Here is an 18,807-nt window from a genome sequence, read left to right as displayed (position 1 = left end):
GCATGGTGTTTTCAGTTGCCTGCACTGACTCCAAACCCAACAAAATTAGTTTTTCAAGTGGTTTCTAAATGCTTAAAAAGATTCATTTGTGAGTATTCCTAACAGCCCTTCACCAAAGCAGGGTACCCTCAGTGGCCTTAACTGTTGCTGCTTGAGTTGCAAGGAGAATGGGTAACAAAAGGAGACATCTGGTTTCCAGGAGAAGGAATGGACTTCTTGGTTTGGAAGTATTTTGGGATAGAGCAGATCCAGGGCCAACTCTTTTCTCGCCGCTCCCCTTCCCCACACCCCTTGTCCTGTCCTTCACTTAGGAAGGAGAAATACAGTTCTGTGTAGAAAGAAGTGCCTGTAAATAGGGAGTGGATTACTTGTCTGTAAGTAGAGTTTATTTTTGGAGATTATGGTGGATTATCCATCAAAAAAAGTCATACGTGATTGGTATGATGCAAGGGATCCCTAATTTCCTAGCTTCCTTTTCCAGTTTCTTTGCTTGCTGTTGGTTTGGCAGCTCCTGAATATTCATGTACTGTATCATTGTGTGGTATTGCTTCAGTAGGCTCATAAAATCTGATACTTTCAAGTGTATCCTGTTGTTGGCATGAGTCATTATGTTTTTGCTGAGGAGCCTGTATTTTTCATAGTTTATATCATATGTGAACATGAGGTTACATATGTTAAACAAAAGACATTGTGTTAATGAAAAGTTTTCTTCTTTCTTGAGTATCAGCGGTTGGCAAAAAGCACAAAGCTTTTGCGTTACTCTCCCCAAAAGTGTGAGAGAGAGTGAGAAATACTAGACAAGATCAATCATATTAACCAGTTGCATAATGCTTTCCACTTTCAGGTACTGCCAGACTATATCAGTTATGCTGAATACCAGTCATGCCACTGTTTTCTCAAATGATTTTGTTTATACACAGATTATTTGCTTCTGACTCTTTGTATTGCAGAAGTTCTTTTGTTTCTTTTTTAATATCCATCTTAACTACTTCACTGGGTAACCTAGTAGTAGAATGCTCCGATTCATGCAAAATACTGGGGCTAGTATCCTGTTCTTAAACTCTCATTCTAACCTTTAGTAGAGTCTGGAATACTCCCAGTGACTCCCTATTTTCTGCTACAGCAACAAGCTTATGCTGTTCAAGTCTGTCAGCACTTCTACTTCTCTGTTTCTATTATGGCATGATCTCTTTCTGCACTGCTCCCTCAATAATACTAATTTAAAATTAATGTTTATATTAAATTTAAAAGTGCACTTCTCACACAATTCTCTGCTTTATTTGAGCTCATCCATATTTCCCAGGCCCTCTTCCTTTTGAGGTGTTTCACAATGACCCTCATTTTCTCTGGAGTTTTTAGTATTTGTGGTTGTATGTTTAGAAGGGAAAAGTTCAGTAATGTTAGTTAGTGCTAATATGATTCTGGTAATGACATGTGCATTCCTCATTCCTGTTGGTCCCATTACAAATGCTTTAGAGAAAAATAGAAAAAAACTTTTTGTTATGGGAACTAAGTTGCAAAGAGGATCTGGGATGATTTTGAAGGGAGGAAAAAATAGATAAAAAAACATTTCCACTGGTTGAAATTATTGGTTCTGGAACTCTATGGGTCACCTGCCAGGCTTGAGTTTGATGCTGCTTCGGTGGCAACTAGTTGTCTGTTTCTTTAATGTTAAATTTCCCAGAGTATCCCTGCTCTTTGAACTGCTCTAGTGGGAAGGTTGAATGGTACCAAGCACAGGCGGGCCTGAAGGTTTGGTGCTGTGGTGACCCTGGTTAGATTGTGTGGTGAGGGTCAAGTTTGGAGGTGGTTTAAATCAGTACTGGCAACATGTTGGAAAGCCACCTGAGAACTCAGCCCTGCTTTCTAACTTCAGGGTATTGTTCTGTAATTTTAAAAGGCTTGCCAGGTGTTCCTGTAAGTTGCTTGTTACAGTAACTTCCCAAGCTTCAGAATCTGTTCCAACAGCTTAATGTGAAAAATAGGCAGTGTTCACCAATGCAGGAAGACTTCTTTATGCATATTGTCCATATTCATATGAACCCTTTAACTGTGGGACACAGGGAGGTGAGAAAAGACTGATTTGCACACTGTTGTTGGAGAGAGTTTCAAGTCGTAGGTAAAAGAACCCACATTCATTCGGCAGAGAAAAATACTTGATCCTTTTCTGGGAAAAAAGATGGCTTAATACAGATTGCCAGCAACTGGGAGATTAAGTGATTTGAGGAAAGAGATAGGATTGTTTCTTTACATTCTCGCAACCAGAGAAGACTATAGGATGGAGAGTTTCAGACTGATCATGTACCTTTTAATGAGAAGCTAAAAAGGATTAAATTTACATTCCAAGCTGATCTGGTTTAGAGAAAGCCCTGTGGTGGAATCCAGTGAACTGTCTCTTCTGGGAAGCTTGGGAGCTGCAGCATTTTGTCCTCTGCAGTTCGGTTTTGTTTCTAGACACTGAGATCTCAGCTGCTGACTGAGGGTATTTTCTTTCAAGTGCCAATGCAGAGCAAGAGAGGCAGGCAGAGCGATTAAAGAGAAGGGAGAACAACAGCAGAAAAAAGAAGTGCAAAGGTAAAACATGATCTGGGAAAAAAGAAAGAATGGGATAAAAGAATGAAAAAAAAACCCCAACAAAAACAGTGGAGAAGATTCATGCCAGTATAGAAGACTACAGAAAAAGTGAGGTCAAAGGAGAAGAAGGAAATAATGGTCATATTAGTCAGAATACTGTAGGAAATAGTGTGAAAGGCTTTACCTAAGTCCAGGTAGATGCATTCTCAGCCTTTCCCTCACCCACCAAACAGATCACCTTGTCACAGGAGATCAGGTCAATCAAGTAGGACCTGCCTTTCACAAACCCGGCTGGCTGGGCCCCATGCCCTGGTTATCCTGCATGTGCCGTGTCGTGGCACTCAAGAGGATCTGCTCCATGACCTTCCCTGGCACCAAGGTCAGACTGACAAGGCCTCATGCCCAGATCCTCCTTCCAGCCCTTCTTCTAGACAGGCATCACATTTGCTGTCTGGTCATCAGCTGGAATCTTGAGATCCCGGTCAGCCAGGGCTGCTGGAAAATGGTTGAAAGTGTCTCTGTGAGCATTTCCATCAGGTCCCTCAGTAGCCTTGGGTGGATTCCATAAACTTTCCATTGACACAGGCTTCCCTTTCCCCTTAGGAAATAATAAGTGCAGCCTGTCAGGTGTGTCCCATAGTGCTGAGACCATGCAACGAAGTATGAGACAAAGTTTGTATGTGGCTTGCCCTGTCCCAGTAGGAGAGAATCATGGGGCTTTAGGTATTTTCATATTGGCTGGTTACAAGTCAAATTACAGCAGAGTTGGGCTACAGTTTGCTGGCTGCTGTAAAAATGCAAGATAAATGTTATGTCCTGAGGAACCACCTGATTGTAGCCTAATGGTGTGGATTTGTGACTTATTTAAGTGAATAATTCCTTACTACCAATCCCAACAAGCAATCCTGTCATCCTATGCACACCTTCTTACTAGAACTTCTGCATCACACCGTGACCTCATCTACATTAATAGAGAATCTGTCAGTGTGTTTTGTATTGGTTTAAGTTTCAGCTCAGTTCCCACAGGTTGCAGCCCACTGTGCTGCAAGACCCGATACGAGGGGAGGGGACAGAAGTGTACAGCTGAAAGGGAAGTACCTAATTTTTCAACAGCAGGATAAACCTATCATGAAACTACACTTTAATATTTTAATGGGTGTTTTAAACTAGTAAAAGCCAACACTCTACTGAAAGAGTAAATCCAGCTGTCTTCCTGGTCTTCTATTCCCAACACGCCCTTGTTCATGCCGTTGGTCTTGCAGTAAACTGGTATAGCTGAAGAAACCCTTTATTTACAGCCTAGATGTCAGCTGGATCTATTCCTTGCCCAATTTCCTAAATATTTGCAGACAATTTTATGTAGGCATGAAAACAGGGACTGGGAGCAAATAGTTGGCAAAAGCAGAGGCAGCTTCATTCCATGGCAGCATCCCTTGGCTCCCTGCAAGGCTGAAGGTGTTTGCGAAATTACAGACAAGGTGTGGGCAATATGAGTGGTTTGAATGACACGGAAGATGGGAATTAGAAGGAAACCAAGGCAAAGTAAATGCTTGGTAACTAAGTGTTAAAGGTTGGGAAGAGCTGTCTTGTAATATAAAATCTGGCCTTTCTGTATAAAGCATTTGAAAAAAGCTTTATAATTGGTAATTATTATCTGAGTTTCAAATAACATGGAGGGAGTAGACGTGTTACAGGCAAGATGTTGCTGTTTCTCAGCATAAATGACATTTGGGGGTGGTGTCAGGAATCCCAACTGGACAGTCAGACAGTATTTGCAGTATGAAATCAAATGCTAAATAGTGTCTGTCTGTGTAAATCTTTTCTTTAATGGAAAGTTGGAGTAAAAAGTTTCCATACTTCCATATAAACCACAGTATTACCCTGTCAAACCCTACAGTGCCTCGGGACTAGGATTGCTTTCTGACCAACAGAGACAACTGTTGCTTCATCAACAGCACCAGCAATTCCAGCAATTACTAAGTACCCAGCAACTCACATCAGTAAGTTTTTCAGTTAATTATGATTTATTCCTCTATTGTATTCTAAGGCATGGATAAACTCCTCAGCTTAATATAAATAATAGTAATGCATTTAACTTGACATTAAAGGCTTTGATAATATTTTAGTCTTTCAGTTGCTTCAGTCTTTTTTGGATGATAGTCATGTAAAATGGTAGGATATTACTGGGGTGCGTGTATGGCTACAAGAATCATTCCCTAGTGCTTTCAGTTCCATTTTGTCCTGTGTGGATGTGGAGGCTTGTCTCTCTCAGCATCAGCTGTGGGCAGCAGAGTTTGGGACCATGTGTGGATTCTAACAGTATTTTGAGCTATCTCTGATTCCACTAGAACACTAGCAAAAGATTTTTGGATATCATCTCATGAGCTGTCTTTGCTCTGCTTGCAGTATTCATATAGGCCATTAGGTAACTGGTTTAACTATTTGTATTGTTAATTGTGTTGGTTTAATACATGGTTGTCTCAGGTATGTTTGTTTTGGCAGAGGCCTGTTTAAGCCATCAGGCTTAGCTGAATTTCTGCTGAGCTACTGATTTCAGGAAGTCTGACAGGAACTTTCTTTCCTTTCCCACAGTCTCATGGAACTTCATTAGTGTAACCTAAATTAGCTGGGATTAGTGTAAGGGTTGCACTGACTGAAGAGCTGGATAAACAGGAACCCAGGGAGGAGCTATTTTTCAGCAACTAATTATTGATCTTTTTTTTCTTCCTCCTCCCTCTCCTCATATTACTCAAGGAACAACATCAGGCCCTTTTGTATCAATTAGTACAGCAACAACATCACCATCACCAACACCATCAATCTGAAGTACAGCAATTGCAGATTACTGGAGGAGCACAGATACCCATAAACAACTTACTTTCAGGCACACAGGCCTCACCACTTAATGCAGCTGCTACCAACCCATTCCTTACAATTCATGGAGATAATGCAGCTCAGAAGGTGACAGTAAGTATACTTCTCACCTCACTTTCAATGCACTACCTCCAGGAGGTAACTAAAAGATAAGCAGGTAATGTACCTGTATTCACAAATCAAAGATGGTGGATTTTTTGTCTTTCTTTTTTTTATTTTTCTTGAGCCTTGGGCTGCACTTAAATGAGGCTTAGAACTCTGCGAATTGGTAGTCACACCAAAATGTCTGCTGCACACTCCTGCTTCCCTGGATCAGGACACCAGTCCAGTGTGACCCTTGCATTCCTCTTGTAATTACAACTGCAGCCCTAGTCCTCCTCACCCTGCTTCTTCCCCAGCACTGTGTCCACTCTTTGTGGGTCATTCCTTTTACCACCTTACTGGCGAGTTTGCCTTGGTCAGGCCTCAGGCCCTGTGGTGCTGTGGGGATCAGTTGATGACTTGAGAGGTGAGGATCCCATTGCTGGGAAGGTGGAACCTGTGTTAGGAGAATGGACTTTGTGCCTCTTGGTTCTGGCCTGGGAAAAGGAGGCTGCACATTGGGAGGCTGAGCGGCTCTTCTGCTTTGTAGAGTAATAAAATCTTTCCTAGACAGATAAAGAAACAAGACACATTTTTCTGGCAAAGATGTTCCATTATATTTAGTATTTGCCCATAATTTCCGTCCCCAAGACAGAGGAATTTTCTTCAACAAGTCAAAGAATAGGCTTCATTCTCTAAGGGTCATACAATTAAGATGAGAGGATAAAGGAAGGAGCATATGAAACCTGGAAAAACAGAGGATGAATAGAGCAGGAAGACATAAAGTTTCATCATTCCTTGGAGAAGACAGCAAGTGGTAGTGGTAGAGAAGAAAGGGAAGCTTGTCTGCAAGAGCAGGTGGGGAGAGTTTGGGCTAGTTATGAGTCCCCTCTCTGTTCCCCAATCCCAAATCCTTGTGCTACTTGAGGAGCACTGTGGTGGAGGACTCGGGCTGGGCTTCAGTGGTACTTCCAGGAAGTAGGTGAGATAAAAACCACATAAATGATGAATTTTCAAGACAGTTTTTCCTGGAAACAGCTCCCTTCCATTCAAAATTATGAGCACTTAGTTTTGTTCATCTTTGTGCAGGGTCACTGTCACCTTGGGGTTTGGGCAGTTGTGACGTTGCGGCTGCGAACGGTCTCTGCAGTCGGATCCTGTTCTCTGGGTCACTGTCACAGCAAACGTGTTGGCACAGGAGTTGGCTCCAGGACTTGCCTTCATTCAGAAATGTTCACAGTTTGTTCTCATATGTTTAAAACTTATCTCCCCTCATTTTCCAAACACTAGTATTGAATGGAATTGAGACCCTATATTTGGTGTACATCCAAGCAAAATATTCTACGTGATCTTACTTTGATTTTTTTAAATGGCCATTACTAGGTCTGTACAGTGCAGTGTATTTTTACAAGTATGCCATTACAGTTTTTATGTTAACAGTTAGCTGTAGATAATTTCAAGAAAGAACATCTTTCAAACAAAGCCCTTACAAAAATTTCTTTTGAAATTTATTTTTTTTTAAAGACTAGAATTGAGACAGGTTGCATAGATTGTTGAACTGTTTTTAACAAATTCTCTATTTGCCAGAGTTCAACTGTTTTAATCTCATTTGCAGTTGAAACAGGTTTTCAGGCATTTCTGAATGCTCAGTGAATGAGATGAGATTTTTGCTCAGTCCTGTTCAATACTTGCAGGAAATGTCTTTGTAGCAATATATGAAAGAAAGAATTGTGATGGGGCAAGTTGGAAATGGTATTTGTTGTGATGGGGAACTGTAGATTTCAGCCCTCTCCAGTAGGCAGATGTAGCAGAGGTTACCTGGTGTTTCTCTTGACCATCTTGCAGTTCTAGAGAGACCCACAGCCAGGAACAGCCACTCTTGTTGGAACGACAGTAGAAGCAGAGTTGGTGTTTTCTAATGCTGGCTGTCATGACCTTAGCATTAGTTGCTTCAATACAGGACTACTCCTTTAATTATTCTTTCCTTTCCCACTTTTTATTCTACAGTACATGGTTATTTTTTACAGTGCAGAAGTTACTATTTATATGGCTGTGGTGAATGTACCTCAACTGCTTTGTCATATTTATGAATTGAATTTTACTTAGCTCTGTATGTTATAATCTGATTTTTAGAAGTATTTTCTCTTACACAGAGGCTCAATGATAAAACTGGACCAGTTGCGTCAGAGAAGAGTTGACATTTGAATGACACTTGAGCCCTGCACGTCCTGCTGTTATAGCACTTCATGTGGCTGCAAACCGCGGGTTCCCTTTCTGCAGATTGAAAAAGAGCAACAAGGAACTCTTACTGCACAGCAAGAGGTTAATAATTTTCATAAGGATATTTTTGGTAGGCTTTCATTTGCTTTCTTGTTGCACTAAAATGGATGTACTTTTTAATGTCTCAGACTGTGAAGTAGATGAAACTCTGCAAATCATAATTATTTTGTCAATATGATGGTACTAGGTACAAATTCAACCACGGAAGAACACACACTTGACTCTTCAGTCCTAATCTCATGGATTTAAAGGCTGTAAACTGTCTGCAGTGATGCATTGCTTTGGTTTCAGAGCAGTAGTTTTACCAGCCCAACCCCAGCCCGTCTGATCTGCTGCTGCAGTTTTAATAGATCCTTTTAGACTGACATTCTAATGGCGGCTGGGACTTGCTGTTCATCGTTTCTTTTTTTACACACCTGTTTTGAAACCTGACTCATAAGGGAATTTACTTCTGAACTTTTTATTCCTTTAAATTTCTATTGTTGTATAGTTGGGAGTTTTTCTTGAGTAAGAATTATGGTATGGAATCCAAAGTTTATTAATTTTGGTGTAGGTTTTAGAGTTCTGAGGTTTTTAAAGGAACCTGTTTGGTTCCAGTGACAAAGTTTTCTTACCAGATGAGAAGGCCACACTGGAAGAAGTTTGTGTAGTGTTTGGCCTAAACCAAGTGCCTGTTGCTACCTCCATTTCGTTGAAATGGCTGCAAACAGCTGATCATGCACTAGATGTGTCCTTGTTAGCAGCGGGAATATTCTGTCTTGCACCAGCAGCCTTGTTCTGCCTTTCCTAGAGGTGTTTATACCACTGTAGAGAGCTCAGGCAGATTGTTACCTGGGTCACTTTTCACTAATAAATTACCAAAAAAGTGAGTTACCATTTCCCACTAAAATTTCCCAGTGGTTGAAACGGGTGAACTTGTGTTACAACACTTCCGGCAGTTGCTGATCTCGTGGCGAGTCTATGCAGGGTGGTGAAGGACAGTTTAAATGGGGGTAATGACCACTAATCAAGAGTGAGGTGGGAATTATTAGCGGAAAAGACCCAGCTGTAATTAGACCTCCACTGTGTACTTATTTGGAAGAACATGTTAATTCTGCAATATGTTTCTTAGTTAAACATTGCACAGTTCTTACCTCATTTCTGTAAATAAAGTTTTGTGAATCTGTTTTGTATTGTGAAGAATTCATAAGAAAACATTGATATTTTGATTTGTAATATTTCTAATTAGTAGATTTAATTGAAAAAGTAAAAATAATTTATTTTTATATGTTCTGGGGAATTTTTTTAAAAATGTCACAAATCACTTTTGTAGATACTTTACAAAAGTAAACCAGTGGTTTATTTTACTTACTCGCCCCACTGGTGGATATTCTGTAACAATTTGTACAAAAGGTAAGATGGAAATGTGCTGTTATTTTGACTAGATGTAAAATTCCAAGTGTATGAAAAGATATGTACAAAGCTTTTGTTAATAAACTTTAATAATGTTTATCATTGTATATGGCTTGTGTGAATGTGAGTCTTGTAGAGGAATGGAATATTTTTATTAGCATCACACGACAGGAAGGATTTGATTTGCACATGGCTACTAAATTTGATTACAAGAAGTTTCAAAAAATACTTTTCATGTAAATTTTTCCTTTCAGGAGACACTGATGTAGCTGAAAAACTGTCCAGGAATATTTCCACTTACTGGACAGAAATGCCCATTGCAGCCCTGGGTCTGGTGCCAGTTTTTTGCTTTCACCCTTCAGAGAGGAATGACTGGAATCACAGGAGCAGTGGCTGTTGTCCAACGGCTCCAGTTTGTTCCGATGGAACTTGGCAGGAGCTTGGTGGGGAGGGGATGGTTTCTTATCTGCACCTGCCTGGGTGAGGGGAGTGAGGTTGTTGCTGTAACCTTTGCACTGTACTTTCTGTAAAACCAGCACAGTGGTTTTTTCCATGAATTTTGCTTATTGTCCATGGGAAGATTGATAAATAGCTAAATACTGGTTTTTTATTTCCCAGGAAGCAAAGAGAACTTGACCCTTCCTGTACAGTCACTTGAAGATAAAATGTGAGGCTTGTGCTAGTCAGGGGTTGACAGACAAGAGATGCATTTATGGCTTCCTCACAATTTTTAGCTCCTCTCTAGTCAGGGGCAGTCTGAGGCTCAGAGCAGCTTCTGGGACAAGGAGCAGGAAGATGGTGTTGCTGTGGGCTGTGCCATTTGAATGTTGTTCCATCTGCTCAAGGCCCAAGTACTTAATGTTTTTGTTTTATTTTCCAGTGGGGAAAACTGGAATCCTGAAAGAAGACTGGTAAATGAACAAGCTGTAGGGAAATGTGAAACATCACCTGGCACAGCAAAAAGGGGCATCAGTTGCTCCCACCCTCCCCAGGACTAGAAAAACCTCCTGACATTTTGAGGGTGGTTGATGAGTGTTTTATTCTTTGAGGAAGAGATCCAGGAGACTTCAGCATTTCTACTGATTAAATGTGTACAAGGTCCAGAGCTCAGGAGCTGTCAGTGCTTGAGCACTGGCTGTTGATCAGTGCTGAGAAGGGAGACTACAAATCACGGAAGGCCGGGCCCCAAAGTTACACTTGGTACTGCCAGAGCTGGAGGTAGGGGAAGAAAAGCCCAATCTACACCTGCCCCTGGCACAAGGTCTCCAGGGAATCCTGAGTGCCACTGCTCCTGGAGCCATGGACTGCTGCTTTATTTGTGGACCTAAGCCAAAGCTAAAACCACTCAGGCAATATAAGTCAATAAGTGAAAGTGCTAAGTCCCGCCTTTCCTTGTGTATTTCTTTTATTAGGAAGGGACTGCCTATACTCTGGTACCTGTCTCCTGCTAAGAGAAGTGTGAAAGGGACAAAGTTAGAAATACTCAGAATTGTCAAGAGATTGGTGCCAGAAGCCCAAGACTGCAAGGGGTGGTTTACAGTACCACAGTCCTGGTGGACCAACAAGAAGCAGCAAGGAAATAATGAAAAGGACAGTTCTGACATCCAAACAAAAATTCAGTTCACCAGCCCTTTAAAGAAAGAGACCACATCAAAGCCAAGTTCACATGAGGGCCAGATGCAGTCAAAACCAATCTTGTTTCAATGACTTTGCAGGTCCTGACATCAAAGATGATGGTCTGTGGCTGATTTGGCGCCAGTCCAGTAAAGCCCACAGGGCTGTCCCTGTGGAATGCCTTGGATGCCAAAGCAGCCCAAGCCCCTCTGCAGGTCCCTGGCAGCCAAGTTGCTGAGCTCTCCTTCTGTGTTGGGAACTGCTCTGGGCTCAGTGTCACAAAAGCAGCACAGACTAAAGGTGCAGCATTCAGATTTTTCATCAAAACTCCACTTCACTGAATGACAACAAACCTTATGGCTTAGAGAAGCCAACTAATTCTGGACAGCCTACATCATCTGAAATCCTGCTTTTATCAACTTTATCCATTCAAGCTGTGTTAGCAGGAGCAACTCATTCAGCAGTAGCACTGTGTGACATTTAATGACCAGTTTTCTGATGCCTGTTTTTCATAAGCTGCACTAAAATCTTACTGTTGGGTCCACCTAAAGGAGAACTCTTCAGTGTTCCTGTTGTTTTCAGGCCCTGTCATCTCATAAAGAGGTCACATTGCAAAATTGTTCCTGAAACATCTTTTTTTTTTTTTTTTTTAATTAATTCAAGCACTGAGAACTATAAGGTTGAGAGTAATGCAGTCCAAACATCTACATTTACAAAAGGACACTGCAGACCAGCATCTGGTCTTTCCTCTAGAACTACACAGCCTAAATGTGAGCACTATTAACCTTCACAGCATCTCAGCCATATTCTACTGCCTCACTTGTGTATGGTTGCCAGGATCCTTCAGCTTGGCACTGGGACTGGATCCTCAGCAGTAACGGAAGATTGCCCTCCCTGTCTCATCTGCTCCAAACGCTCCTTTCCACAGTGTTCTGCCCATCCCATCAGCAGAGACGAGCAAAGACCCTCAAAGTAGGCTCAGATCTGACATAGTTAAGTGCAAGTCAGAGTATAGAACCTACAGCACAGACCCTCTAGGACTAACACAAAGTTATGGTGCAAAAGCACTGTTGAGCTACAGCTCAAAACTGCCCAGGAAAGAAAATATATTTTGCTAGCAGGCAAATTATTAATCTTACTTAAAGGAAATGTTCGTTCCGTGCTACAACAAAAGTTGGAAGAAGTTGCTTAAATCCCAAGCCTTGAGTGACCTTGATTTTCATGGACAGAGTTTTAGAAAAACAAGCTCTGGTGTTGGGTAACAGACCCATGAGAAAACAAAGCCTGGGTACAGTCTTCCACTTCTCCAGTGAGCATCATGTGTGACCTCAGTCACCACAGACTAAAGGCACTGCTAATAGGGCTGTGTCATCTCCACAACACACCTGGCAACCCCAGGAAAGGGCCCTGAGAGGCTCTGAAAGTCTCACTCTTACCAGGCCTCCTTCCTCCCCACTGCCAAGCACTAAAGCTAAAGCTAAGGCTGTGCCAATTCCTTTGGCCCTTGATGATCTGAAGTATGACCGGATGTGCTCTGGACGAAGCCTTCACTACCTTGCTCCGTGAGGGATGGCTCCTGGATGGGGATCTGAGCATCTGGGTGCAGAGATCAGATGCACTCGTGCAGGGCACTGACTCACATTCCCCATCCAAGTTCCAAATGACCCACCAGTGCACTGGAAAACCTTCCCAGTTCTTGATGCTGAGACAGTTGGGCCTGTCACCAATTCCCAGTGCAGTGCCACTGTGCAAGAGGCCAGTGCATTTCTCTTGCACAGCCAGCTTGCCTCTGCTTTTGGGAAGGTTCAGTCTTTAAGCAGGAAGGATGCAATCCATGAATTCTCTTCCATCCATGCATAAGCAGCACATCCAGCACTCAGGTGTTCAACCTGACAAGTGTGACAGAAGGGCACATACAACTTTTGCCCATCCTTAAACATCTTCCTTCAGGTAAACTGGATTTGTCAGGAGCATTGTTTCAAGTTTCTCAGTGTGAATGGTGTTACACACAAACAAAAACTCTTACCAGTCAGCAGTTCTTGTCCTTCTTCCTTTGACCCCCATGCAGAAGGGCTGTGGTGGAGGGGAGTGGGAGGTGTTGGGAGGCACTGTGTGACTACTGATTGCCACACACTGGTGGGGCTGTGGCCAGTCTTGAGCAGGTGCTCACGTTAAGTTTAGATCTCCAGCAATAAAGGTGTCAAGAGTCCTCCCAAGTCCTTGTTATATATATATATATATACATATATATACTGGATTTTTTTGCCCTGACACCTAACTAAGCTATTTCTCATGCCAAACTGAGCCCATTGTTACTCTTCACAGCCACAGCAGACTTGTAGCATTTCCATATGGATCACATCAGGGAAACGGAGATCACGCAACTGCAAAGCTCCCTTATACAGACCTTGAAGACTTTTCCCTCTCTCTAGTCTAGAGCAAATACCAACAATTCCTTCCTTGCAAATCAGGCATTGCAAACACAGGATCATTCTCTCTGCCTCTTCTGGATGCTCTACATCTCAAAGTGTGATACACTGAACCAGGCACACCATCCCAGGTAAAGTCTTGTAAGTCCAGACTGGAAAGGAAAGATGGCTCTCTTCTCCTCACAGGCTAAACTCTCCCAGTACCTGCTTCCTTGTTTTGAAACTGCAGAAATATTCCCATTACCAGTCTATTTTGTTCATGAACAGTACATCTCCATTTGCTGATGTTCTTCTACCCCAGCTCCACCCATTAATTTTCACCTATTCCCTTCACCATTTTAGCAGCTTTTCTTTGCAGCCATTTCAATTACCTTGCTTTATAGCTAATCATCTCTCATTTGAGTGTTCTGGATGACTAAAAGCTTTTGAAAGTTAAGATTTCCTGATACCTCTTGAAAATACCTCACTTGATCTCACCAAGATTCTCCCTTCATAGTAGCACAGAATTCCTGTTCCATCGATTAGCACCCACACCACAGTACAGCTTCTAAATATGTTTCATTTCCAATGCAGTTAAGCTGTGAAGTTCTCTGTGAAAAAAATTTAGATGCATTATTTTGTATCTGGATATGTTTCCATAATATCATTATTTCTACCACGATTTTTTTTTTATATAAGATAAAAAAACCCCAACAAAGCTCCAATTGGTAGAGGAACACATATGGAAGACCGTTATATTCCCTAAATACTTGGCCCTTAAAGTTTTATGGGAATGGGATGAAATGTTGTGAAATGCTGACCTGACAGAAGGAGCACAATTGGTAGTTACTGGGAAAATCAGCAGTGGAAATGGCAGGAAGTTAAAGGAGATTTTCAGCCACCAAGTTTCAATTTTGAGTTCAGATACGTGATCCTCTGAGTTTTCATTTTGATTTTGAATTAAAGCTCAAAAGATTTTTAGAATCCTGGTATAAATCACAATTTGAATGCTAAAAAATGCTTTTAAAAAGTCCTTAATATTTCTTGTAAAAGACTGTGATCACTGCTCTGATTTATTGCTGTAACTTACAGCCCATTAAGTACCCTTTATTCCAGCATTTTAAGTTTTTCCTAATTCTGGAAAAGTTATACAAAACAAAATTACAAGGAGGGAATAATATAACCCTTATTACCTATTCTTCAAATCGAATCCAGGGTATACAACCACCCCTCAAATATGAGAGCTCTTAGCCCAAGAAAGTTAGCCATTCTGTACTTAAAAATGGTCCTGAAGTATCTTGTATCTCTTAATTTCAAATTTAAAAATTAAGGCCTTTAGTGTTTTTACCCATTTCAACTCCACTGAATTAACAATGCTATCAAATATCACTGTGTATAACTGCAGGGTTGGCAGAAGAAGGTATTATATTGCAGGTGCATATAAATATATGTGGAAATTAATACTAGAAATACTACTTATTTCAAAATATGACTAGGTATTTATAAGAATAAGGTGTTTATAAGCATATGGTCTTGGATTTAGAGGTGCAAGAAAGAAAAATATATTTTGAGTGCAGAGTTTCATTACTCTCGTGCTTGCTTAACAATTTCAGGTCAATTCTCTCTTTCAAAACAAATCTAAGTTACTTGTACACTGTATATCCATTGGCTGCAAACCTACCAGATTCAGTATGTGATTATCAGAGGGGGTTTTCCTGAAGGTCTGCTCACTTTTAGACATTATTATCACACATCTGCATAAGCAGCTCTTCAATACAAACACACTTTCATTCTTCAACACGCAAACCAGGTGAGATAGTATAAGATTTATTAATATTTTCTTTTACTAAGGCACATGATGTATAGAAATACTGAGGTACAAAAATGCAGTTTCCTGCCCGTGAGATTTAAAACCCCATTTTGACAAAGATGAGCTACATCTCTTCTTGCTCACAACATTCAGCTTTTAGCCATTTTTTTCTTTTGTACCAGTTCAACAAGCAACTTGTATCTTGCTATACACTCCTCCTGAAAGGAAACACAAAAGTGTTATTCAAAGGTTGAAATTTTAGTATTGCTTTAACTCTATACATGCTATCTTATTCTAGAAGAAGAGTTGGGTTCTGGGGGTTGTGTAGGGTTTTTTTTTTGAGTGGGCTTTTTTTTGTTTGTTTGGGTTTTTTCTTGGTTGGTTGGTTGGTTCTTCTCGCTTTAAAGTTGCACACTAAATTTGAGAAGGGGAATCTACATCTAGGGAAGAGGGGATTAGAAAAATGAACTTGCAATTTACATTTCTTAGTGGCTTATTTATCTCTTCGAAGAGTACACAAACCCAAGAAACAGTTGCCCAGTACTTCTTGACAATGACTGCAAGAGCAATTATTGCAGTATCTATTTAAAACAGTTACTCTGGTGTGAGCCCCACTGCAGGCAGGTTAAGCCAAGCCTTCAAGGTCACTGATGCAGCACCTGCTGACACCAGAGACTGCAGAACAGCTTCAGAGCTAGAGAAACACCCAAATCCTTCCCTATTGCACTTCCTGCCCCCTCACACTGTGTGTGGCACAAATACTACAGGGCTTTTCTGCAGCTACAGTGGCTGAAGCAAGCAAACTAAGCTATCACAACTTTTAAGAGATCTAGCACAGACCATCTATATCAATGACAATGAATGCCGTTTTAAAAAGATTATACTTACAAAAAGAACATTAGATAGATTATTGAGCATTTAACACTTGCAGATGGATTACTTATTTTGTCTGTTCATTGAGATGGGTTGAGAAAGGTATTGTGAAAGTGTAAGTAAAGCAGCTCACCAACATTTGGTTACTAACTTTGAATCAAAATTTGTTTTAAAATCTAATTTGTCCTGCAATTGAAGATCTGAAAGGCAGAGGAGAGGTAGGTATTTTAAATGAAACAGGAGTTATTTCAACATTTGCTGTATTAGATCAAACAAACTGAAATGAATGAAAAGGTGTTTTAAATAAAACAACAAACATGACAGTAATGCTCTTTAGGTCACCTGAGTCTAGACTGAGAGGCCAAGTAAAGGCCTCACCTTTCTGCCTGGACCCTCATTCTTAAGGTAATCACAGATCAGTAGCAAGTATGTTTCCCCTCAATTTATACTATAGTTCAGTCAAAACAAGTCATACCTTGCTTTTTCCAGGAACACATTTTGCTATTTTATCCCAGCGATCCGATGTTCCCTTTGGATGCTGCTGCAAGGCCATTTCAAGAAGTTTCTGTTGATTTTGAGTCCACAGTTCTTCTGGTGCACGGCTTTTCTCCCTTCTTCTGCTCTCATCATCACTCTCTTCCTCTTGCTCAGTGTTATCAAAATCTTTCTGACGTCTCCCTCTGCCCTTCTCTTCTGGTGCCTCTTTTGTTGCTAGCAGAGCCATTTCAGGTGCTTTGACAATTTTTCGTCTGCGGTGTCTAGTTTCACTTGCACTGGTCTCCTTTGGATCTGTTTGGACATCCATCTGCTCTGGTGTAAGATTGTAGTTCCCCTCCTCCTCCACTTCCTCCTCCCTTTCTCTCTGGGTGATTATGTGATCCGGCAGATTCATGTTGACTTTGAAATTTTTAGAATTGTGGGCCAGCGTTTTAAGCTCAGAGAGCCTAATGATACCTGTTAGAAGCACTGCTGTTACACTTCTGAAAAAGTAAAACACCCCACAAGCAAGCAGGGAACTGCCCACAAATTAAAGGTTCTGGGAACAGCTGAGTGGACAAAAAGCTCTTCTGGACTGACTGCTTAAGAAATAAAAAATTGAGAAATCAAGCTATTCACGGTGTTGAACTTTGCCAATTAGGAGCTTATCTGATCTATGGGAAGTGCTGCTAAATTCCCACACTCATATAAACGAGGAGAGTAGCCTGAACACATGAACAAACCCCACAATAAATGGAGTAAGAAATCCCGGGAAGATATAGCTCAAGGGAAATGTTCCCTCAGAACACCCCGCAGTTCTTCTCTTTTCTCAAAGTAAGTCAAGGTTGCAAAAATCTCTCTGCAGAGCAGACTCTGAAAGGCACAGCTATCACCCAAACCCAGTGATTTTCATAAGCACACACCTGGTGTATATGTAACAGAATCCTTCACCTGTTTGGCTTTCAGAGTAACCTGCATGAAAACAACAAATATAAAGGACTATTAAAAAATGATATCATTGGGGCTATTGAAGAATTCATGATTAGCTTACCACGAAACACCTACATTGAAGACACATTAAATATGGTGAGGCTGTTGTTCTTTGGCTGCCTTTGCTCACATATGGAGCCCAAACTAGCTTAAAGTAACCTTCTAGATTTTGTTCTTTCTAAACGATTCCTGGCTTATTAAAATAATTTAAGTGATGCTACATATTTCTATTACTATCACCATAATACACCACAGTTGATACTCAAATTTTATTTTCTTTCCTTGTTAAACCCTAATTTTCCGACCTAAAAATAGAAGCAAATGAGTTGTCTTCTATATGTTAGTTTCTCAATACTGAACAAAAGAACAAAATGACCCACATAGGTCCAGATGATGAAGCACATGAGTGGACAGGCATTCGGTCCCCAAATGAAATGTAACAGTTTGACTGCCAAACATCAGCAAAGACACCTCCTAAGTCCTGGTACTGCAGCAAAAAAAGTTATTACTGATAGTCCAAAGGATAGAGAGCTGCTTGATTCAACTGCTCCATGTATACTGAAATCTCTGTCCTGGGAGAAAAGTAACACTATATTTAGCATTTTTGGGTTTTTTTAAAGTACAAAGTGATTGTTTCAAAATTTGTTCTGTTTGTAAGCAAACAAGCAGGCTTTCTCCCCACCCAGAAAAAGGGGCTTCCTCATCCCAAATTTCTAGACCTCACTACAGATAACAAGACAGGCTTCACTTAAAATTAAGATTCTTTAATTACTTAGCATCTTTGTTATATAAAATGACCACAGAATTATAGAATGGCTTGGCTTGAAAGGGACTTTAAGGATCATCTGGTTCCAACCCTCCTGGCATGGACACACCTTCCACTGGACCAACCAGTGGAACACTTCCAGAGATCAGGCATCCATGATTTCTCTGGGCAACCTTCTCAGTGCCCTTCCACCCTCACAGTAAAAAATTTCTTCCTAATATCTCATCTAAACCTACTTACTGTCAGTTTAAAGCCATTGCCTCTTATCCTATCACTACAGGCACTTGTAGAAAGTCCCCCTCCAGCTCTCTTCTAGTTCCTTTTAGGTAGTGGCCTACAGTCCCAAATGCAGGTACCACAAAAAAGGCATCTTAAAATGTAGTATTCAAAGAATTATACAATCTTTTTAATTACTGAAAATGTTTCATGAATACTAAATATAAATTTCTTTTTTTCTTTTTGAATGTGAGAACTTTGTAAAAAAGCTAGAAATTGAAATCAAGTAGTCTGAACCACCCAAATCAAACTTAAAATGTGAACAGGCAACACACTGAATCAAACTTGATTCAGTTTGTTGGAATGGATTCCCTGTTTGTTGGATGGATTCCCTGTGTTCCCTGCTCTCTGAACCTGGGACCTCAGATGTTAATATTCATTTAGTGAAAGGT

At 40.8% G+C, this 18,807-nt stretch overlaps 2 protein-coding genes across 8 annotated transcripts in view; one reads left to right on the top strand and one right to left on the bottom strand.

The window, feature by feature from the left end:
- Positions 1-9,308, top strand: part of MLLT10 (MLLT10 histone lysine methyltransferase DOT1L cofactor) — a 128,795-nt gene extending 119,487 nt beyond the window's left edge. For 4 of the 7 annotated variants that reach the window (XM_032101480.1, XM_032101456.1, XM_032101473.1 and 1 more), the window contains 3 exons: positions 4,472-4,574; positions 5,329-5,541; positions 7,666-9,308. In XM_032101480.1, the coding sequence (XP_031957371.1) occupies positions 4,472-4,574; positions 5,329-5,541; positions 7,666-7,734 (385 nt within the window). In that variant the 3' untranslated portion in view covers positions 7,735-9,308. Of the gene's footprint in view, positions 1-2,497; positions 2,575-4,471; positions 4,575-5,328; positions 5,542-7,665 lie in introns of all 7 variants that reach the window. The other 3 variants (XM_032101502.1, XM_032101464.1, XR_004238693.1) reach the window with 2 other exon arrangements.
- Positions 9,309-15,029: 5,721 nt separating this feature from the next.
- Positions 15,030-18,807, bottom strand: part of DNAJC1 (DnaJ heat shock protein family (Hsp40) member C1) — a 108,952-nt gene continuing 105,174 nt past the window's right edge. Inside the window, exons 10-12 of the mRNA XM_032101513.1 lie at positions 17,307-17,355; positions 16,382-16,860; positions 15,030-15,251 (exon numbers count right to left, since the gene is read on the bottom strand). Of these exons, the coding sequence (XP_031957404.1) occupies positions 15,183-15,251; positions 16,382-16,860; positions 17,307-17,355 (597 nt within the window). The 3' untranslated portion in view covers positions 15,030-15,182. The remainder of the gene's footprint in view (positions 15,252-16,381; positions 16,861-17,306; positions 17,356-18,807) is intronic.

This window comes from Corvus moneduloides, chromosome 1 (genome assembly GCF_009650955.1).
Source record: "Corvus moneduloides isolate bCorMon1 chromosome 1, bCorMon1.pri, whole genome shotgun sequence".
NCBI classification, from domain to species: Eukaryota; Metazoa; Chordata; class Aves; order Passeriformes; family Corvidae; genus Corvus; species Corvus moneduloides.
Note: the sequence above shows the minus strand (reverse complement) of the source record. Positions and strands in the feature narration are given on the sequence as shown.